Source organism: Phaethon aethereus, assembly GCF_964289735.1.
Source record: "Phaethon aethereus genome assembly, chromosome: 21".
NCBI lineage: Eukaryota > Metazoa > Chordata > Aves > Phaethontiformes > Phaethontidae > Phaethon > Phaethon aethereus.
The window spans coordinates 2,659,032-2,682,972 of record NC_138597.1 but is presented as its reverse complement, the minus strand read 5'-3'; the positions used below and the strand labels follow the sequence as shown (position 1 = coordinate 2,682,972).

Here is a 23,941-nt window from a genome sequence, read left to right as displayed (position 1 = left end):
AAGGCCAAGACATACTTAGGGACATCAGACAGGACCTGGCTAAATGCTTAAAGCTTCCCCTTCAACTCAAGTCCATCCTGCAGGTGCAGGATTTGGGAAAAAAAAGTCTGAGGAAGATGATGGTGGTAGACAGGATGCAGGGAAAGCAGCTTTCTACGTTGCCCTGCTGCGTACTCGCCTTCAAGAGGCTGACAGTGCCGGTCCGGCAGCAGTCGAAGCACACTCCTGGCCCCCTGCCCACTCGTGACCCTCCATGAGGGAACAACTAGGTAATCCTCCTCAAACACCAAGGGAACGTGCAGTGCTCCCTGTCCCATGATCACGTATTACAAAGCACGGTTAGCCCCACCAAGGAGTAAACACAGGCGATGAATCACGATGTTTCTCTTCTCTTGTTTCTCGCCTCCCTTCCTCCTGCAAGGAAAATCCACGACCTGTTTGCAAAGCAAATTTCCTGCGTAAAAGCAAGTTCCCTGAGGAAGGCTGCACAAGGATTCCCTAGAAAAAATACACATTGTAAGGGCAAGTGGAGATTTCAGCAGCTAAAGGAAAAAAATTCTAAAAACAGACAAAAATGAAAGTTTTAACACCTTTGGATACAAAATGTTTGTGCAGGTACAAAGCTATCCTGGCAAAATCAAAGAGATTTTGACTGGTCTAACGAGACTTAAGAGCCCGGCACATTAAGAGTTTGTTTTAATCATACTACACTTGGAAATTAAAGCATTTTCGGCCACAGATTTGTTACAGGAATCAGAGGCCATGAGCTGAAGGTCAGCCTCTCTCTCTGCTCTTTACAACCCATTGCTGTTGCAGGCCTGCCCGTTTTATCCTGGCCAGGCTGAGGTTGGGTTTTGCAGGTCCCTTCACACCTACAGAAGCTCAGCTTCCTGGCTGCTGACTACAGGACAACTCCCTTCACAGCTCTCCAGGCTGGAAGCAGCAATAATCCTTGTTGTATGTCCTAATAATACCAGCTCTGGCTCAGGAAGACAAAAAAGCAATTTATTAAGATCAAACAACTTATTCATAGTGTACAGCTGCAAATTCTTATTATCTTCTCAAACTTGCAGAACACACCTGCCTTTCAACTCGAAATGCAGCTGGGCAAGACAAAGGTGGCACATTTCCCTGAACTACCTCGCTACGCCCACCGTCTTCAACCCTTCACAGCAGTGAAGTGACTTGCACTTTCTCCCCACTAAGCTACGACTCGCCGTTCTATCCACTACTGTAAAAGTGACTGTTTTTGGGAAAAAGCATTCCAGGAAGTAATGCTGCCAACAACAGGCCGTCTGAAAATTGGCATAAAATGGATTTTAGCAAAATCATTTTTCACTTCAAGAATAGTACTGTGAATTGAAGGCTTATCCTACCTGTGAAATACCACTCCGATTTCCCTCGACAGCAGCTACCTGTGCCTACCACTGGCACTCAGAGCAGCCCTTCACACACTGCTTTGCCTAAAAGCCTAAGAGCTGCTTTGTATTACTTTTTATTTCCACCAACCTCATTACAGGAACCAAAGGAATTTCTTCACCAGCATTAAAGCCTGTTCTACACCACCAGGACTTAGAGCTCCTTTCTTTTTATTCTTCACATGCTCTTGATAGAGTAGCAGAGCTTATGAAAAAGTACTAGCTCAGATCTTGGCAGTTCAGTCAAAAAAGGCATTTATATTTCTGTGCCGATTTGGAAACTTCAAAGAACGCACAGAATTTTTTCAAAAGTAACACTCCTTACTTTCAAAAAATCTAGCCCTGGCTGATGAGGTGTCTCCTGTTATCTATTGTGTGTGTAAGTGCACATATGCTTTCGTCAAGATCAGTGCTTGATACAAGTCCAAAAACCTAAGTGAAGCTGAAACACTGCAAGGCACAAATCTAGGGCCAAGTCCCACAGTCCTCACACTTCAGGCCAAATTCCCAATTCTATGGTGGATAGCATCACAGAATTCAAGCTGTACATTCTACAGTACCTGGTGACCTTACCGAAGGGGAATTTAAGATGAAAAAAAATCCTATCCTGGAAAAAGCTTGATTTATGAAGAGTGAAGTAGGCAGGGTTCCCAGTGACCACTGCTACTTGGAAGCTTGTTCCCAGGACTCTTGATCCTTTGTCTATACTACTTTTTTGGGGGACTAACAACTATCAAGTTCCTGGCTTGGACTAAAGCTCTGGAGTAGCCCAAAAGCTCCAGACCGCGGCAAAGAGATGAGATTCCAGATGTCCAAGTAACAACACTCCACAGAAACCTCATGCCTGCTCATGCCGCATTCTGCTACCTCATTAGACTTCACCAGATGGGATGAATCGGCTCTGCAGGCTCATAAGTCCACTGGTATTATTATTATTTTTCTCTCCAAAGGTCTCAACAGCTAGCAGATGAGCTGATCTCAAACTTCAGCAAGAAGGAAGCATGGACACAGCAATTCCATTCTCCCTTCATGTAGGAATCACTTCTGAAACAGCCCAGTGCAACACAAGCAGTTCTAGTGAGATTAAAACCGATCATTGCATTTTGCATGGGGAAAGAAGAGGAATCTCATGGTTGGTACAGTATTGGCTGACACACTTAGCTTTGGAAAGGATTCTGGGATTCTGTTCCCTTACTTTATTTGAATTTAAATAGGGGAAAAAAAAAAAACCCCAAACACATTCCTGAGTTGAGAACTGTTAAGCTTTCCCTGACAGCAAGGTAAAATAAAGCTTCTCCAAGCATAACCAAGTAAAAGGTTGCTATAAAAAAGAAAATAATTTAAGCACACCAAGAGATCTCAAAGCAAATCTGACACTGCTGTGTGAAGAAATGGTTCTCAGTTCTTCACCTTCAACTAACTCCAAAATTCTAAAAACAAAGTCTCTAATTTTTTTGAAAGTTCAAAGAACTCTTGTCACACACAGGTTGATGCAGAATTACTGAGTAATTGTTCACCCCACAATCAATGAAACAGGAAGTTCATGTGTGCTTAGAGATCTCCACAGAAACGGTTTTTAAGATAACAACGGATGCTTGGAAATTTACTTAAGGGGAGTTTTGTCTTCATCAGTTTTATTTGCTTTTCTCACCAGAGCACTCGGAACACATTTGATCATATGTTTAGAGCTGCCATGGCCTTCACCAAGGTGACGTGGTTGTTTGAGTCTGTCTCTCTCAGGCTGCTATCTGCACAGTTACTCTTGTTGGCCGAGACCTTTTGTCGGTGCCTTTCTTCCTGCCGCTTCTTCTTCTCTAACCGCTGCTGTTCCTTCTTTTGTTTCTTAGATACCTGAAAAGGAAGGATGAAAACACAACATTGAAAACACACTTTTCTGCTCAGTTGGGGAAAAATAATACACTGGAAAAGAGACAAGGAGATATCAAAGCAGATGCCAGAGAATGTTTATTCCAAACTACTTATCTGGAGTTTATTTTCTGTCATTGTGGGAAGAGTGCCACATGTCACTAACAAATGTTTGTACTGGAGAAGTCACAGCTGTAGCAGCAACATAATGCAGTAAGGGGAGGCTCTTTGTAATTCAAAGGAGAAGACAGTTGCCGATTAAGCAATCCCAAGCATTCCCCTAATCGTTAAAGGACGTGTAAATCACTGCCAAACCACCCTTTACAAACCTTTGGGTTTCTGCTAGCTCGGTTCTCTTCATTGGATCTAGCCCGTCCTTTGTTGTTTTCTATTTCACCTTGACGCAAGCTTTGATTTCCAAACATTCTTGAATCAGTTCCGTTTTCTTCCCACAGGGTTCTGCTACTGGAGTTCTGATCTTTGCTCTGGGGATCATGCTGCTCCTCAGTACCTACCAACAACAGAGGTTTTTCCTCAGACACACGCTACCCAGAAGCTGTCTCAGTGTCAGCCATTTCCTTCTTCCAGACTTGGAAAAGTGGGGGTTTTTTTGTTTTGTTTTGTTTTTCCCTCAGAAGCTGGACTGAATCTGCCCTCACTAATATCCTTCCTGACCACAGAAAGGCTGAGGTGGCAGCACAGCCAACAGCAAGCTTCAACCACTCCTGTCCCCGTTGAACTGCTGTTTACGGTGAACATTGTCACAGAAGGTGACAAACTCCATGTACTTACTGATTCTTTCCACTTCGTTCGCTTGAAAGATGGCAAATGTTGCCGATTCTATATTGTAGTCTTCCACTTCCAGAATCCGGCTTACTAAATCAATGTCCTGTCCACAAGAGAAAGGTAAGACCAAAGAGAGTTCAAATCACTGACATAGAATAACAACCATCTGCGCCACTGAGGCTGTCTGCTTTAATGACCTTTCAATTAGCCTGTATTCCATTTCTGAAAAAGGTGAGGGAGGAAAATCTTAAAAACCTAAAGATATCAGGAAAAAGGAGTAACTGTTTCACTCTTGGTCCCTTCTGTTCTCTGTATGTGCACACTGCAAGTGGCAATCTGCAGGAACCACACAGGCTATCCAGTGACAGCGGCTAAGATTTACAGAGGATCTAGTCATTTGGGACATTCAACTACAGACACGCTCAAAGGATTTCAAATTTTACAGAATTTGTTTTAAAGCAAGTTTTCTGAGAGATTGGAAGATAAACCTTCCAGAATTATTAGGTATCCACACGGAGTACATATTTCATCTGCATTTAAGGGTTGAGCCTAGGATGAAAACCATCCTGATTTGCAGCTGTGGAATAAAATTGTCCAAGCTGAATGCTTTTTAGAACTTCTCCCAAGGCTACTTTCATGTATCAAGGAGGTTTGAACACTAAGCATAGGCAGGCTACTCAATACTTACTGAACATCCAGTTGCATTACACACTTTTTGTATAGCGTTTTCCATTTCAAATTCAATCTCCTCTTCAAAGTCACCCTTCTGCGGCTTCACTTTCTCCTCCTTATTCGCATCATTTTTGCAAAGTGTCTGCAAGAAAAGCAAAGCCCAGCAGATCACACAAGCACATGCAGCAAGTTCATCATATGCAGTAAAAAAAAAATCTGACATCATAATAAATGTAATTATTATGGCGCATTTTTCTCAGGAATATCCTGCATCAAAGCATCGTGGAAACTGTGTAACTTCCATCATCATTGACACCATTTCCCACGGCTCACACACCACTGAGCAAACTTGCACATACTACAAGATCATGCATACCAATAAACTATCACTGGCTTTTGAAGTCAGATATTAATTTATTTATGATGCCACACATACAATTCTGTGCAGAGAGCTTTAAGTTCAGCACAGCTTACTCCTTAACACAGAGATATGAAGAGTACTGTTGTATCCAGCTGCATTTCCGTCTCTTTCCTCCTTTCCCTTTATTTTTGCATTCGAAGTGCACGAGTATGTAATTTAGCTGGGATTGCTTCAAGACATCTACAGCCCACATCACAGCATCAGATCCGGGATGGATTTTCAACCCAGGAATTTAAACACTTCACAGCCTGCCTCAAGAGAGCATGCAGCACTAGTTACAAGGGCCTTAGGGTCTTTTCTATCTCCAGCATGACAGAGGGACCAAACTTTTCTCAATCTCAATGCAAATGAGACAGGAAATCAACGGGTAACGTTCATCTGTTTTATCTATCACCCATAGCTGACTCAGGTCAGTCTGTCATAACCGACCTCCATCTGAAGATACGCTGGAGCTTCAGAATCGTCATTGATTCTCCTCACACTGTCGTAGTGCTCTCCGTAACGATACGCAATGTGCAGTTCCCTCACGTTGTTTTTGTCTGTGCCCCGAATCTAAATGAAACAAATAAATAGCAAATGAGGATTTGCAATCAACTTTAGAATTATATTTTTCAAAGTTTTGGTTTTTTTTTTGAAGCAATGATGAACACTGATCGGAAGCAAAGTATGCAGCTACTGAAGCATCTTTAAACTGGAAGAGTTGGCCTAATAATCCAGATGTGCCTACAGTAACCCCAGGGCTTCTGTCTCAAAGATAATGTTCGAAAACCAGAACACAACATTGGGTCAGTCACATCATCAACAAACAAAACATGTTATGGAAATATTTCAGTGGGAAGCTATTTTCTACACTTTCTACAGAAGCTGTTTTCTGATGATCTTCCCAAACCCAATTTCAGCGACAGCTCCCATTGAGTGTACAATGCCTTTTTCCCCTCAAACATGAGGGGTGGGGAAAAAAAGAGTCTGTTCAAGTTATGACCACAGCGGAAACAGTCACCCAGAGTAAGTTTTGTTTTGCAGTTGGGACAAGATGCTGTTTTAACAGTTAGCATTCAAAGTGGCTATGTTTTGTTTTTAAAGAAAGACTAATAGAAGTAAAGCCAAACCAGGAAAATGTATTAACTCCATTCAGGAACACTGTTAATAACCAAATGTTCCTTTGCTTTGTCAGCACCAAGTACAGCAGTTTCTGTAGAAAATTCCTGCTCCGAGTATTATCTGTACTGATGTGAGGATAATTCTTACCCCAATCGTCAGTGTCTCAAACTGTTAACTAAAAGCTACACAGCATTCCAGCTCTTGCAAGGAATGCAGAAAGTTACATTGCATTTGCAGATCTGCTTTGCTTACCCGTCAAAGTCAGAGTTCAAAGATCTGACAGCTTTCTTGGAGAAGATGTCAGTAAACAAAGGACAAGCAATGCTTGCTTTAGGGCTCCCAAATTTCCCAATCCTTTCACGTATTTGAATCAGCTTATCCCAACTTACAGAGCATACACCTTACACCTTTCACCTTTCAACCACGTCTGCAGTTTGTGTTGCACAAATGACTTCGGATTTCACAACAGATATTCTCCATTCATCTACTTTACACTTGTTCACCTTTAAGTTCCAACTCAACACTTGGTTATACTTGACATCTGCCTTTTACCCTATCTTTTACTCTATTAAGTTATGGATCTGAGTAAGATTTATTTTCAACATTTCTCCTCCGCCAGAGCCTAAATAGGTATCTAACAAATCCCAAAGCTCTTGAAAGATTATTCTGAAAATTAGTCAATTTAGCTCTCGGTAATGAAGCCTCTTTTTGCATGTTCTTTCCACAATATGTTGGAACTGTAAGTAAAAAATAGCTGCAGATAAAAAACTGGCAAAAACACTGAAAAAAAGATAAGCAGTTTAAGTCAATAAAATAACCTATACATGTGAGCTAACTTGAAGCTCCACATTGACAGTCACTATCAAAAAAGGCAAAGGGTGTTTAAAGCCCTGGAAGGTCCGTGCAGAGATGCCCACCTCCAAAGAGCTTTTGATTAGGCCAGAGCTGGAGGTCCTGAACACTTCTGCTCATAGTTTTCCAGCTTACCTGCAGCAGATACAAACAGTTCTCGTAAAATTAAAGGATAATTCACTATCTGCTTTAGAGTTGGGACCAAAGGAGATATTCACACCATCTGCTTTAAGCATCTTGCTGATGTGCCTCTCTGGAAATGCTCTCTTTTTCAACATCTAATCTTTCTAAAAATATTGCTGGAGCTCCAAAAGAGAGAGAGGGGAAGAAAAATGTATATTGAAGTACAGAAAATTAAGAAAGAGGGTGTCCTGGGTTAGTCGAGTCTAGCAACTCACCAACGTCACCATGTGGTGATGCCCTGACGTATCCTCTGTGCAGGTAGGAGACTCCTTATGTTACAACTATTAACAGCTCGTTCTACTTATGGCTCAAGACCCTAAGACAGCCTTTCACTAATGAGACTACACTCAAGCAAAACAGAACCTCGTCACAAACTCTGTATTTACAACCCTGGAAAGGTTAATGAACGGGGGGTGGGGGTGGGGGGGGGCGGGGGAAGAGTTTAGGGTTTTTTGAGAGGATATACAAAATTATGGGTAAGAGTTGAGCGGACTGAGGTGAGTATCCAGTTCCAAACAGTAACAAAACATGAACAGCTGCCCCACGAACTCTCCTGCAGGGTCATTACCTCTGTACACTCTCGCAGGCCAGCCAGTTGAGTATTCCCACCCATTTCTGTAATTGTCAGGTACACTTTTTTTTTTTACATGTATGTTAGCTGTCTTACTGCCCACAGCTGCCATATAAATAAGAGTTTAAACTTGTTTGGGCTCAGGAATCCACCCGACACTGTTTCAAATCTATTTAAGACGCCACTGACAGCTTTCATCTGGTCTTTTATCTTTATTGCCCTGTTTAATCTACATACTTCATTGGTTCTGTCTGTAAATTGGGGCCAGAAATGATCCTGACTTGAATACAGGTTCTCACGTGCTCCATAAACAGGCAGAGATTGAGCATGGACCCATTCCAGTGTGGCCTTGCAACAGAAAAACAGCAAAGGAGTAGGAGGGACCTGACGGATTACTTGTTCCCATGCCCCGCTGTCAGAAGAAAACATACGCACAGTCCTTTCCAGAAGCTGATTAAACACTGCCTTAAGGTTTTAAGGCTTCTTCCCTCTTCTGCCCAGTCCAGAACCTCATTTCTCCAACTGTCAGAAACCTTCTCACTCCAAATCCCATGCAGAACTGCTGGATCTTTGTTCCAACCCATTGCAGGGATCGCCCTGCTGTACCTTCACTTCCATATTCCTGAACCTTATGATACAGGTTTCCTTAAGCCTGGCTCAAATTCCTATCAGAAAAGTCACCTCACGTGTAGCCTGATCTTCAGGAGAGAGAAACATACCAATGAAGCCAGTAGCTCAAAACCAAACTAAAACATGCTGCTCTGTCTCCACACATTTATCTTTCACACAGGTATTGTTTTCTTTCATTCCCTCTCCTCCTAGCTGAACTCTGGAGTGTTTTCCTTCAAGGCTGAAAAAGCAAGCACAGCTCTACACTGTGTCCAGCTAACTATGGCTACCCACTGCTCTCTTTTAACAGATGATGAGGTTTCAACACTATTTGTATTCATCAGCTAAAAATTAGGCCAAAATAGAGAAGTTTTGTTTCTCACCTGCCACAGCGGAGCATTAAGCTGATGAATAACCACATTCATTTGATTGTTCCTTGCAAAGGCCACAATAGCATCGTTGCCAGCAAAGGTACCAGGCTTTGCCAAATTGGTAACTAAAGGAAAAAACATTCAGAAGAGTTTGAAACCTAGTTTCTGACAGTGCTTCCAAAAGCACTGGAGGGATAGCGAGTAGCAAAATTTCAACACAAGCCCAAGAAATTCTGGCAAGGAAATCCCAGCTGTGAAACAGTGACGGCTGAGGCAAGAATTTGGCAGCGACAGAAGTTAACGTGTCTTAAACGACCACAGAAACCTCAAAAAAAACCCCACCGCAGTACACCCTTGGATTAGGCAAGACTGTCAGCTCTGCGTTAGCTCAGAAGGAAGAGCGTCACGTATTAAATGACCAAACCATTTTCATGCATCACCTGCATGGTACTTGGCACATCCTCGAAGCTCTTAGAACAAAGGCTGTGTTGGACTCTGCTTTGGATCTTCCCCTAGGTTACCAATATGAAATATCAAGTGTCCAGGAAAAAAAGAAATCCGCTCAACACCCACCGGTATTCAAGCAGAGCTAGACAATTTTTGCAAGTTCCTTTCGAAAACATCAAATTTTTACTCCTTGCCTTTTTGTGCCTCTCTTTCCTTCTCCAAGTTTCTCCTAAATTTAAACAATTTCCAAGACAAACTGAATACAAGTTTAATAGCTCATCTTTCTACAGAAACATAACAGAGAGAAGTGTAAACTCACTGTTTCCAAAGACTAGAGAGGAGCTCGAGCACAGTTCAGGGATGAGGAACTCTTTAGTAAGAAGCTGCTCAAAGGAGATGTCATCGCATTACACAATAACCATTCCATTAGTGTCCTATGGAGACCATACCGTGTTTCTCAAAGGGCACATCATCCTCCACAAAAGGCTCAAAATCCTCCCGCTGCTTTATCATGTAATCCACCGTTTCCTGGCGATGTCTGAGGTGGTTCCGTGAGTGCCCCTCAAGCTGGTCACCGAGGGCCCGAAACAAACAATTGCTACCAAAAAGAGAAATGCAAGTTAGTGTGTCTGAAAGGTAGCTAACAGCTACACCATTAAATCAATGATCCTGGCGCAGCAGCGGAAAGGAATATGGTGTTAACGGGAAAGGAAAAGAGCTGCACTCTTTCTGCCTGGTGGGTTCAACAAGGGTATGAATGTGAAGTAGCACCTATTCCCTGTGCTTTGAATGGCTGCTGAAATTAGAAGTGCTGGCAGAAATATTGTCATCAACTCCAGTAAATCAAGGGCCATAATAGCACTGGGCCAAACTCTCTTAAACCGACATCAAGACAAATGACATAATGGAACAAAGGACAACCCAGAGATCCACGACGCAATGCCTCATCAGACACACCTAATTCCCCTTTCTCCCAGTGCCTATGGGCCTCCCTACTACTCAGCTGGCCAGTAGAGCCCCCAGCCCCGCTGGGCATCAGGCCTGGGACTAGCAGAGCCCTCAGGCCCACGTGACACAGACCCCGAGCAGAGCCCCCTGATCCCTGCAGGCTACAGCAGGGAAGCCCTCATCTCCACTCGACCCCGAGGGGAAAGCTCTCAGCCCCCAGGAACACAGGCCCCCCACACCACCCGGGGGAGGAGAAAGCCCTCAACCCCCGGGGACAGGAGGCCCATGGAAGTGCCGGCTCCGGGGGTGCCAGGGAGACGCGGCGCGGCGCTCACCCATCGCCCGGCACCTCCCGCAGCTTGAGGCCGAGGGCCCGGAGTTGCCCGGCCAGGCCCCCACCTCCCGAACCGGGGCCCGCAGCCGGTCCGTCGAGGGGCTGCCGTAGCCGCCGCACCTTCCTAGCTCCGGCGGCAGGCCGCGCCCTGGCCGCCTGCTTGCGGGACATCCCCGCCGGGCGACCACTGCGCCTGCGCCACCGGCGGCCCTCACGTGACCGCGGAGCGCCACCATAGAGAGGAGCACGAGTGGCCACAGCGCCGCCGCTCTACCCGCACTCTCCCAGGCGGAGTCCTCCAGGAGGAGGAGGAGGAGGAAGGCGAGTGCAGCGGGTCCCGGAGGGAAACTGAGGTTGGGGGAAGCAGGAGGCTTTAGGGACCAAAGGCAGTCGCAGCCAAGCGTCACGAGCATCTGGGAGAAGGGTGACCCGCGGGGAAAGAGTAGCACCATAAATCAGTAATATCGTACCAGATTCTGCCCCTCATTAACCTCTGCTGTTAATTGCCCTCCGCTGCCCAGGGGCTTCTCCTCAGGGGCATGGCCGCAGCCCCCAGCACACCTCCCACGCGTGGGGACCGGGTGGCTGCTCTCATTTTCTTCTCTGGTTATAAACCGTCACTTTGGTGCTCTAGTCAGCACCAAATCAACGCTCCAAAATGGAACGGAAAAGGAAATTAAGAGAGGGGAGAAGATGGACTACCCACGAGGTGGCACCATGAGAACATGGCTGACAGCAATGACGGGGCAGGAGAAAAGCTGAAACAGCAGCAATTAAATGTAATACCTGTCATATGCTGAACCCTCGCGTCTCATTTCTGCGGGCAGCGAGGGAAACTCCTCTGAACTGCAGTGTGGGCACAGCAACAAGAGGGTGACTCGTCCGGAGCGTGGCTCTTGGGGAAGAGGCCCTGCTTGTCATCACACAACAGTTTGGGTCGGAAGCGCCCTGTCCAGGCCACCTTGTCCAACCCCCTGCCCTGACCAGGGGCATCTTCACCTGGAGCAAGGTTGCTCTGAGCCCCATCCAAGCTGTCCCGGGGTGTTTCCAGGGACAGGGCGTCTGCCCCCTCTCTGGGCAACCTGGGCTGGGGGTCCCTCCCCGTCAGAGTGGAAAACGCCTTCCCTAGATCTAGCCCAAATCTGCCCTGTTTTGGCCGAGAGCCGTTAGTGCTCGTCCTGTCGCTGCGGGCCCTGCTGCAGAGTCTGTCCCTGCATTTCTCCTCGGCCCCCTTTAGGCCTGAGGCAGCAGCCATCAGGTCTGTGAGCTTCTGCAGCCAGTTCCTGGCCAGCTTTCCATCCCCCAGCACCCCCAGGACCCTCCCGGCAGGGCTGCTCTCTGTCCCTTCATCCCCAGCCTGTACGGGTACCGGGGCTGCCCCGACCCGGGTGCAGGATGCTGCCCTTGGCCTTGTGGCCCCTCCGTAGGTTCCCCAGGCCCATGCCTTGAGCCCATCCCGGTCCCTCTGGACGGCATCCCGTTCCTGTGGTGTGTTGACCCCCACTCGGCTCGGTGTCCTCTGCCCTGTCGCCGAGGGTGTGCTCAGTCCCTGTGCTCGGTCCCTGTCTGTCATTGGTGAAGATACCAGAGAGTCCCAGTCCTGGCACGGAGCCCTGAAGGACCCCGCTCGTCACCCATCTCCATCTGGCCCTGGGGCTGTTGGCCACGGCGCTCTGGGTGCGACCAGTGGCCAATTCCTCATGCGCCCCACAGCCCGCCTGTCACATCCAGCTCTGCAATTCAGAGAGAAGTGTGTTGTGGGGGACCATGTCCAAGGCCTTACAGCAGGTCCAGACAGATGAAATCAGTAGCTCTTCCCTTGTCCACTGCTGCGGTCATTCCATCATAGAAGGCCTCTAAGTCAGCCAGGCAGGACCTGCCCTTGGTGCAGCCATGCTGGCTGCCTCGAATCACCTCCCTGTCTCCATGGCCCTAGCAGAGCTCCTAGGAGGATCTGCTCCATGACCTTCCCAGGCACAGAGGTGAGGCTGACGGGTCAGTAGTTCCCAGGGTCCTCCTTTCTGCTCTTTTTAAAAACGGGTGCGATGTTTCCCCATTTCCAGTCTCCAGGGACCTCCCCTGACTGCCAGGACTTTTCATGACTTTGTCCTGGTACTCTGCCACGCTTCCACTCTTCCCACAGTAACCAGTTAAAGAAGTCATCTACCGCTAACACCCTCATCAATGCATCTACGCTGTCCCTTCTGGTTTTCCTTGCCCTGCTCTGCAGGAATCGTGACAGAATCTGCCTGGTGCTGTCAGAACCACTGCCCATCAGTCGAACTGATGTCCAATTCCCAGCTCTGTGGTCAGCAGGCGCATCCGAACGGTTGAATGCTAAGAAAACACTCCAAATGTGGGGACAGACACTGAGATAAGAAGTGATTCAGCTCCCTTGGCACGAATATTACAGAGGTGCCATGGAAGCACATCACAGACTAACAAGGCAAGATAAAATTGCCAGGTAGGATTCTCCCATGAGGCGTTTCAGGTCAAATGAGCATTTGTTAGTACCGGCGATGAGGCTGCTTCCGAGCATGATCTGCTGTAGCTTTGCTCACCACCAAGAACAACCTCAGCCTAAAAAATTCCTTGTCACACCAGACAATGCGTTGTAAATCTGAAGGCAACTGCCCATTCACAGCAGCTCTCTGCTTTGCTCAAACGTATGCTGCGTACCGGGGGATACAATAACAGGCTTTGCATCAAGACCGTTTTGAAGTCGCCCTTTTTTTTTTTTTTTTAAGCTCCTCTTGTCCAGAATCACAACAATCTGAAACGCGGCTTGAGCACAGGAGGAAGCTCACTCACAGAACTGTCAGCAGTATCTTCTCGGATGTTTTGGATATTATTGTGCTCAAAGCCCGATGGCAAGTGAGGATTTTACTCTGAAATGACATGACTACTTTTTTATACACGTTTCCTGTTATAAACAAGTCTGTAAGAAGCATTCCATGGAAACACATTTTCTTATGCAAACATACTAATAGCAGGAAAGCCAGATGAGTCTACAAACTGACTGCAAACACTGAATGAAAGAGGAATTAGCCTCAGTATCATTAGAGGGCTATAGGCAATGCAGTTACGTACAACCTGCATGCAAGCCAGTCAACATCACTCGTGACGCCGAGGAGAAAAATGAGTCAAAGTTAGGGCATGTCCTTTGACAGTTGGCAGAAAATTTCATCAACAGAGGACAACAATGAATAGACATTTCTAATACAATATGACCAATAAGAATTGGGCAAGAGAGACCACATGCTCCTGAACAGCAGTGCCAAAACCACAGCCCAGGAACCGCACAGTTGTGGCTTCCTGAGCCTCCACGCTAGATCACACTTCCTCCCTCAGGGTCCCTGATCCACATGGCAGTGAACTGCAGCCCCAAGGAAGCACGAGGATGGCTCCGAAGTATGAGGACCTCTTGAGCGAGTTGTCCTCATTGCTGAGGAGCACCTGTAGCAAAACAACCACGCCTCTCAACCAGCTCCGAGTTTCCAGCACATACAGTTGAAAGCCATGCAAAATGCACCCGTTGCTAGAAGACAGAGCAAACGGACATGGAGGCATGGATCCATTCCACCTAGTTCTTAACTGAAATACTTAAGTTAGGAGTGTAGTTGCCCCTCTTGGTGTCTGTTCCAGCTTCCCAACATCTGCAAGCCAGTTTCATAACTGTTCTAACCATTGAGAATCTGTAAATTTTAAGACGGTTCCATTTTGGACACAAGAACTGACTGACTAACTTTGAAATTTCTAAAGCATTGTAAAAATGGAAGGTCTGTCTTCTATTTTCCCAGATCTTTACTTTTTAACAGTGTTAACTTACTAATAGAGAGGTATGTGAAATAGAAAATTCTCCCATTTTTAAACATAAATGAGCCTTGCAGTTCACCAGCCCACTTCCAGACATTCTTGCACTTCAATTCTGAGTCCTACTTCTGCAACTGAAAGATCTTCAGGCTCCTAAACTTTGGGGTCACCCACAAGTCCATTAAACACTGCTACATGCCATATCTGCAGAAATACAGCAGGAACTCCCAGACACTTTTGTGACGTGTGCTTACAACAAACCTTCTACTATTTCTCCGCAAAGAAGAACAAGCTCTTCTCACCTCATCCCCCCATCAGCTGAGTTCATGAGATTAGTGGCTTCCTGAACTCCTCACCCTCCTAAATTGCAGTTGTCTCATTTCTTCCTGATGCTCCCCTGCTGGAGGGAGAGGCAGGACATGGTCGCACAGACAGCTGGAGCATTCAGGTGCACTTGAGGCTACAGACTTGGTACTCGGTGTCTTCTACCGGTAATGCTGACCTAGTCCAGCTTTCTGGGATTAGTGACCCTACAGAAACAACCTGTATTTTACCCCTCAAATAAAAAGTTAGAGAGAAATTTCCTGTATCAGAAATAGTGTGTCCAGCAGGAGTAAGGAAGTGATTGTATCCCTGTACTCAGCATTGACGAGGCTGCTTCTCGGATACTGTGTTCAGTTTTGGGCCCCTCACTACAAGAAGGACGTTGAGGTGCTGGAGCGTGTCCAGAGAAGGGCAACGGAGCTAGTGAGGGGTCTGGAGAACAAGTCTTATGAGGAGCAGCTGAGGAAACTGGGGTTGTTCAGTCTGGAGAAGGAGGGGAGGGGAGACCTCATCGCTCTCTACAGCTGCCTGAAAGGGGGTTGTGGTGAGGTGGGTGTTGGTCTCTTCTCCCAAGTAACCAGCGATAGAATGAGAGGAAATGGCCTCAAGTTGCGCCAGGGGAGGTTTAGACTAGGTATCAGGAAAATTTTCTTTACTGAGAGAGTCTGGAACAGGCTGCCCAGGGAGGTGGTGGAGTCACCATCACTGGAAGTATTCAAAAAACGTGTAGACGTGGTGCTTCAGAATATGGTTTAGTGGGCATGGTGGTGTTGGGTTGGTGGTTGGACTTGATCATCTTAAAGGTCTTTTCCAACCTTAATGATTCTGTGATTCTGTGAAATTAGAGAATATTCACAAAACTACCTAACAGAAGGGCACTCCTGAGTGCATGAGGTTGTCCTGTGAACGTCACGAAAAAGAAGATGGTTCTACCAAGACACTAACCTTGCTTTTAATTTCCAGATGTCTCCCACAGACTCTGCGAGACCCTATGCGACCCTAAGTCACGCTTCCGTTCGCACCTGAAGCCTCTGATGACTGAAACCAACAGGGATGCTCCTAGGGTAAAAGAGTTGATCATAATCAGACATTCAACACTCAACATTAATAATGTCAACCTCATTCTTTACTTTGTGCTGTAGGGTAACAGCTCTAGGGTAGTGAGTATCACTAAAGCAAGAGCAGACTTCCTACCCAGAGCACTCAAAACTGGGGATACTTACACTCTCTCTCATCAAAGCACTGCATTCAGTACACCAATGTTAATATTAGATAATTCCCTCAAATCTGTCACTGTCCAGCAAAGCAGTGTTTAAAGACCAATGAAATTGCTTTCAACAAATAAAGCACTAATGTAGTAATAATGGTAGTGTCCGGCTATCACAGTGAACAGAGCTGCAGTCTGCTAATGCCGTGGGGTCTGCTGCTAGACAGGAATTGCTCAGGGATATTATCAGCCGTTGTAAAATGCCTTGGCTACAAAGTTAATGATTAACTCAGGTCCTCGTCTCATAAAAACATCGTATTGTAAGAGCACAACACGCTTAAAGCTGTCACTAATCAATCATGCATACAACAGGAAAAAAGCAACACATAAAAGGAGCCAGAAACTCGGCAAATTCTTCAGCTGAGGGAAGCCAAACTGCACTGAGGTTTAGCTCCATGGAGAAATCCACTGACAAGCTAAACAATGAAAACGGATCGCCAGCTCCTGGAGTACCACAGGCTGAGAAGGATAGTCCTGCGCCCACGGCGGAAGGTGCTGCAGAAGTGAGCGGAGCAGGGCCCCCAACAGAAAACGCTGCAGACGCGGAGAGACTGGGATTCACTGAAGAATGTACTAAGGAAATGGAGAGACCTTCAGGCACAGAGCGAGACAGTCCTGATGCCTTTAAACCAGCGATTTCGGACAGTGGCTGTCCAAACTCAAAGCCTCTTGTTATGCTAAAGAACAAAAACTCTCCTGAAGTATGCAGTCTTGAAATGAATGGCCAGTGTTCAACCACAACATCCATTGACATGGACTGCCTAGTCTGCTTCAACAAGTACAACGTCTACAGACTACCAAAGCTCCTGGACTGCCAGCATGCCTTCTGCGCCGTCTGCCTCAAGCTTATCCTCAGGAAGGAAGAGAGTACTTGGATAATCACCTGCCCCCTGTGCAGAAAAGCCACTTTTGTGTCAGGAGGACTCATCCGCACACTTCAGAATAAAGAAGACATCATGGAGCACTGGGAAAACCCCAATTCAAATCCTGAGATACACGTCTCTGCCATAGGGCTGGACAGCAATAGCTGGACTCAGGCCAGCCAAGACGCTTTATACAGAGATGAAACCGTTCCGGCAGACAACAAACTGGCTATCCAGAGACTTGTGCTGCTCCTGCTGCTCGTGGTGATCCTCACCATCCTCATCCTCCCATTTATATACTCTGGGATGATAAAATGGGTAATTTGTCTCATGCTTGTTTTGGGGTTGGTCATGTCTATGGTGCTTTGTTGCACTCCTAAATTCTGCTGGAGGTGTAACAGGGACTCACTCACCTCCTGCCACAAGGAGACCCACATCACTGCTATCGCCTGAAACGATTAACGTGAGCTGCCTAGAGATAATGGACTGCTCCTGCTGGCAAAGCTGCGTGTTAGGCGCCCTAGTCACTTCTTGGACTTGGAAAGCAATCATTCACATAATAAATTCAGCAGGTGGCTGAGCTGGCTCAATGGCAGTGCACAGTGTTGTTACACTTCACTACTGGAAACACAGCCGAATATTTATATGTTGATATTTATGAGATAAAAATTGTAGGTTTTCCACACAATTTTTATCCCAGACTAATAATTTTGTTGTTTTGCCTTTGTCATTTTGTTCTCGTTCGTGCCATCTCCTGATTAGCACTGCAGACCATTACCTGAAACACCTGGCAGATGATGTCCCGTGAAAATCCCGTGGTTGCGGTTTTCCCCTCTCTTAACACACGTACACTTTTTCTTGTGACCATGTGGGGAAATAAGACTGCTAAACCAGGGACTGGGTGTGTAGCCTTAATGGAAGAGAGTAGCTTTAACTGGGAAACTGTTAACTGGGGCTGGAAAGATGTCACCAACTTAAACTAATGTTGTTACACACAAAATTAGAGAGGAAGAGGAAAAAATCAACATTCATCTAGAGTCTGTGGCTTGCAAAGGGCAAAGCTGTCAAAAGCTCATGACACTCCAAATTCCCCATATTATTTAGCACAGAAATAACTCCTCTCATCTGAACTCCTCATACCTGGCTACCTGCACTGCCTCTCTTGCCCTCTTTACATTGTCTAACATTGCCCTTGGAGATGCTCACAGTTCTCCTTCTGAGCAGAAATCTGTCAACTGCTGTGCCACACCACATGTGATCTTTTTATATGGAATGCGTCCATTAAAGTTTAATAATGTTAATTGCTCATCGACTTCTGTGTTTCAATTCCTCACCGACAATTAATGTCAAAACAGTTCACAGTTTCCTCACTGACAGGAACTACGGCTGAGAAAGCGTATTAGGGAACCTGTACAACTGAGATGGTGAGCAAAGCAAAAAAGTAATGTGTTGGTTTTTTCCTTGATTTGAAAAAATACTTAGTTGCTAATAAAATATCCTATAAGCCAACTAAAATTGGAAAAAAATTAGAAGTTTGCTCTTAGTTAAGTTACCGTTTCAAGAGTACCATGGACCTCGGTAGACCTTGGATCAGGTCTGTGGTAAATATTTGTGTTTGATAAGAATGGAAACTGAGGTACTCCAGTTGCTCAGTATATAAATACACATAATGTCTCACCAGTAGATAAAACAGATTAGACTAAGAGGGTAAGGAGCTGCTGTCCTCCTCGAGTCCTGGAAAAAAACAGGTCTATTTTCTGCCTAAGAACACAAACCTTCAAGGGAAATACATGCTTTGTTTTTTCTAATATAGCTGGACAGCAACCGGCTTATTGCAGAATACATATGTAGTAACATTTGCCAATAACCAACCAGAAAAAAAGCTTTTCAAATGGGAAAATGTAGGCAGTTTTAAACCCAAACATTTTATTGAACTGTATTATTCCAAATACTAAGACTGTACCAGATGTTCACCCGTACTGAACATAATTTCAGAAACTCTTGCCAAGTCTTTCAACTCATAGACAATTTTCCTGTTGAGTTCCCTTCACCAACACTAATGGGCAACTGGTATGTAAAGGTTTGTAACAAATACATTAATACTGGCCTGAACGTAGCATGCATGACTGCATCAGAGTAAGCTAGAAGGGTTAAAGGAAAATCATGTGCTAATTGCTACAGAACACTGACCTCATTCAAGTGACCAGATAGCAAGGAAGAAACAGACTGTTCTACAGATAAGATGACAAAGATGAACTGGACTAGAGCCATAAAATAATCCCAACTGAAAAAAAAAAGGATAAAACTTCGGAAATTTTGGCTAAGAGGGGAAGACACCAAGCAAGATACCCAAGAACACCAACTCCAGAAGGGTGTATAAGTCACACCCAGTATCAGTTTGCCATTATCCGTCAAGAAACATAATGAAAATTGTAGAGGCAGCATCCCTTGTCCTCTGTATCGCTCACAACAGAGCCTGGCCAGCTCATGTGGGCTTGTCAGCACATGGGTGTGAACAGATGAAATCAGAGAATGCATGTGAACAGGAAAAATCAGTCTCTTAAGGATCACCCTGCCCTTCCAAAAGGGTGCGTTCAATTTTATCACACTGATTTCTACAGTGTCAAAATAATGGCTAACAGAAAAGGGCTTCCTTAAGGCTGTATATTCTCAGTATAATCTCTGTGATTACCACTGGGAGACTGGCCCCCTGACAGAACCCCTATGGATCCATACAGTAAGATCACCAGCCGGGGAAGTCCAGGTTTCCACCCCCACAGCACCTTCCAAGACTGCGTTCAGCAGTTCAATTGAAATGTTTCTTCAGCCGCTAACAATCCTCTGATTCAGAGTTCGTGGATGTTGGTGGGAGTCATTAGGCCCTAGAAGCCAGTATCTTTATGAGTCGATGACTTGATTCTCATCTGACAAGATAAGGCTTGATGACAATGCAAACCTTTGAAGCAGCAACTAAGTTTATGGAGAAAAGGCCAACAGAATTATATCCCTATTCCAAAGCTTTGCTTGTACACAGTTTTTCTTCGTGACAGTCTGTTTGGCAAGAAAGTTTCAGCTCTGAATTACCTTGCCCTGCTTACCTTACCTAGCTGGCTCCCAGTTTCAGATAGTGATCATGGTAACACACCATAGCCTGGAAGAGCGAGGTTCATAAAGAGAAATGGGTCCAGGCAGTAATATTCAGCTGTAACTGACAAACTGCCTAAATATCTGAGACCTATGATTTACAAAGACAGAATCCCATCAAGACATTAAGAGCATGATAAGACCCAATAGTGGTATTAAGGATTATAGTCTGTACGGAGAGAATCCTGGACCAGAAACTTCAAAGGTGTCTTGTTTAACAACACATATACGCAAGCTAGTTTTAGTTCAAAAGTATGCCTAGCCTTTTGTCACACTGTGCTCCTACCGTGCCCCTCTGCCCACAGGGCCCTCCCCAAAGCCACAACTTTCCCTATCTCAACCCGTTTTCAGGCTTCTCGACAACAAACGCCACCGCCATCGCCCACCACAGTCGCTAGTTACTTATGTAAAAGTGTGAGACAGGTGCCTGAAAAATTTTGAGTGTAGGTGTTCAAAATTACTGTTAAATGCAGAAGTCTCACTTTATCTACAGAACTTTAAATTATCCATAATTGCGCTGGCTTTGATTACTATTAAATATAGAACGAGATTCCACATTTACAACATCTGGTAAAACTCACTCCTAACTGGCATTCCACTCAAATGATGTTTTGGTCCACTTTTAACACCTCTTCTGTGTTATCACACAAACAGGCAAAAATAAACATGGAACAAATAACCCACTTCACACTTCCACATCGCTCAGATTCTGTACAAAGAGAACTTTAGGTCCTCAAATATAGAACTGTCAAATCTACAAGAATCTAATTTGCAGATTCTGGTCTGAAAGCACAGATTTGTGTCCAGGTGATTCCTTGCTTGTTGTGAACCTTTTGCAACTTGTCCACTGTGTTGTGCAATTACCTGAGTCACAGGTAAAGCAGGTACCTTCTGCACCCTAACTGGGCCCAAAAGAACTCATCTTCTGAACTTCAGTGTCACATTTAATGACTATCTGATAATGCTTAAAATACCTATACCTAACATGAGTACTTGTGTGAGTAATATTAGTAGCGAGCAACCTGGACAAGGTATTTGGCCAAATCAAAATCAGCTTTTAAAGAGAATTAGTACCCAGATTTTTTTTTAATTTTGTTTATGAATAAGTCCCACATAGCACATTTTAAAGTATAAATCAGTTAGCTACCAAGCAACCAAAACCTGTTTTGCTTTCATGAAACACGATCACACAGAAAAAATACTTGCCTTCCGCTAAAAAAACCCGATTTCTCAAAAAATTACTATGCATTGGACTTGGGGTTCCAGGCTGAGACTGCTCTCAGAGCAAATGCATTTCTTAAAGCCCCAGGAACACAATGCAAAAGCCTTATGCTCGGGTAGCTGAACTAACTCCCAAGACTTAGGATTTCTGCAAAGCCAATCAACCACAACGGAGCAGAGCCCCTCGAGCTGTCCCAGTAACCCCACTGCCATCAGGAGCAACACGTATGGGGCCCTCGTATTTGCCTGATGAGTGCATGTACATACACACGCACATACTTCAGCTTCTGTTCATGGCCTTGGGATTCTACCCAGTAACACAGCATGAAGCGTGAGACACCACCGCAGCTTTGATTTCCCTCAGGGTAACTAACCCTCAGAGACACCAACCTGTCCTGCGTGGAGGTGGCAAAGAAGCTTTGGGGCAGCAACCTGAGAGCAGCTTCACCAAACACACAGCCCTACCCCTCTCTGTAACTCTCCCTCTGAGAGGGAGGCGTTCTCACAGGGGAAGAAAAGCTTTAAAGGGAGGAACAGGGCTGGTACCTGTGTAGGCCTAAACCCTGAGTGAGGCACCAACGTGGTGGACAATGCTCAAGATTGCAGACAAAGGTGGGCAGCGAGGCAAGAGCAGCTCTACCCACCTCGTGGTGGAGATGGACCTACCACGCCCCCCATGAAGGAGCCAGGAGCCGGACAAGGGCCGGACCAGGGCTCGCCGCCAGCCCCCGCCATCACCTCAGCACGGCGCCTCTCTCCGCTGTGCTCCGCAATCTACGCACCACCGCTACGCCAGTCGCGTAGGGAAACGTAGAGCAGCGAGACCGACCAGCGCAGCCCGCCAGCCGTACGCAGATTGCGTAGTGGTGGCGGGCAGGGCGAGCAGGGCAGGAAGGGGCGGGCGGACGACGGCGGAAGGCAGCGCGGCGGCTCCTCTTTGAGGCCGGGCCGGCAGCAGGTCGGGTCCGGGCCGGGAGTGGTGGGGAGCGGGATTGGGGGCTACTGGGGTGCCGCTCTGCGGGGCGAGGGGGCTGAGCGGGTGGGACCCTCTCCTCAGGCCGCTGTCTGAGAGGAGAGCTGTGGCGGCGTCCCCGCTGGTGCCGGGCGTTGGTTTCAGTGGTCTTCAAAAGTGCTGCTTTCTTTAGGAAAAACCCCCAACAAACCATCAAAGAACTCTGCATTCTAGCAGCAGAGATTTCAAACGCAAAGGACTTGCGGTAAAAGTGAACATGGGCAGCTGTGGAGATGTTCCTCGCAGCCTTCCCACCTGAGGTGTTTCCTTCACTCTTTTCCCACTCGTGATTTCTCTCTGCTGGTCACGTCCTTCTCGGCAGCTTTGCCCACCTTCTGTGTACTGACATCGCTCCTCAGCCACTGCTGCTCCAAGCATCGGGATTAACCGAATCAAAGGTGCTTGGTTTTGCAACTGCTTAAGCTTTTAGCTTTTCCATGTTCCCGTCCCGTTGGTCCCTGATCGCTGGTTTATGCTTTACGCTGGTTTACGTGTTTTGCAGCGAGATGCGATTCTATCCGGGACGGAATAATCTGCATTCCGTGTTCGTACGTTGCGTTTCCGGATTAAAAGCTAAGGCCGTGGTGCTCCCAGCATGTAAACACGTGTGGCTCTGGAGCCCCACACGAGTCCCCAGGATAACTCATCTGCCCAAATGTTTCCGCAGTCACGGCATTGTGGCCGAGGCTTAACCGCAGTTTGGCCGTGCTGTCCTCCGGTGTGCCTTCGTGAGGGACTTTTTGGCCAACCCCATCTCAATAATTATCTACAGCTACTTCTCTGGAGTTGATGAGATGCCTCATCAACACTTGAGGGTCTTGGAGATTAACGTGTCAGCGGTTTGGTCACTTTTGTCATAGTTTATGAGGAATGTGATGCCAGCATCTTTGTATTTCTTCTTCCGTAAGTAGGGAGCACATGTGTATTGTACAGCTTTAGAGCCACAAAAGGATTTATCTTTTTGCTTTCCAAATAGGATTGCGGGAGCCAGTATATAAAATATACCACCTCTCAAGAAAACAAAGGGCTTTGTGTGAAAAGTGAGCGCTGGAAGTGATAAAAATTTCTCTTTCAAGTGGCAGTTCAGATTATGGCAATGCTATTGATTGCTGAATCATGTTGTTCGAGACAGAGATGTGAATTCCAGCGCCTCAAGCTGTGAATAACTTTCTGGATAGATTTCTAGCTCTCAGTTCTCTCATCATGGATTCAGTGGCAAAACTTCTGGGCCCAAGTCCTCTTTACTAAATCGCATGTTGCCAATTTTTTATGCTGCGTGTCTGAAAATCCATTTTTTCCTAGATATTTATAAAGAAATAGATACCTATGCTGAGGGATGCACGTCAACATACTGATGAGAGCAAAGTCTTTTACAAACTTTCTCTGGGTATTCTAGATACTCGGCATCATGAATTATTTGTTGCATAACGGCAATAAAGTTGCATGCAAGAAGCCACTATGGTGTCGCTCCGTAAATTGCCATATCTTTTATGTTATTGGGAAACAAGGTTAAACAGTTGTACTGTTTCTGGGTCTTTTTTTGTGCTTCACTTTTCATATAAGCCTGTGTTAACAAATCAATAAATCTATCACAGCAGGGAAGGGGATTTTATTTTCAATGCTGTCTCCCATAATAAGCTAATAAATCTGTGTCCAGAGGTGAGTAGACATGCCAAGTAATCATTTTAAAGTTACTGAAACTTCAAGCGTTAAGATTA

The 23,941-nt window shown here is 45.9% G+C and overlaps 2 protein-coding genes across 2 annotated transcripts; one reads left to right on the top strand and one right to left on the bottom strand.

The window, feature by feature from the left end:
• Positions 1-3,092: 3,092 nt before the first annotated feature.
• OTUD3 (OTU deubiquitinase 3) lies at positions 3,093-10,750 on the bottom strand (the record flags this gene model as incomplete). Its single annotated transcript, XM_082009346.1, has 8 exons — positions 3,093-3,269; positions 3,614-3,795; positions 4,077-4,173; positions 4,759-4,884; positions 5,593-5,715; positions 8,863-8,975; positions 9,747-9,895; positions 10,581-10,750. 8 exons carry the CDS (start codon positions 10,748-10,750, stop codon positions 3,093-3,095), a joined length of 1,137 nt encoding a protein of 378 aa, XP_081865472.1.
• A 5,628-nt stretch (positions 10,751-16,378) lies between these two features.
• Positions 16,379-17,299, top strand: RNF186 (ring finger protein 186; the record flags this gene model as incomplete). Its single annotated transcript, XM_082009286.1, has 1 exon — positions 16,379-17,299. One exon carries the CDS (start codon positions 16,379-16,381, stop codon positions 17,297-17,299), a length of 921 nt encoding a protein of 306 aa, XP_081865412.1.
• Between the last annotated feature and the right edge of the window lie 6,642 nt (positions 17,300-23,941).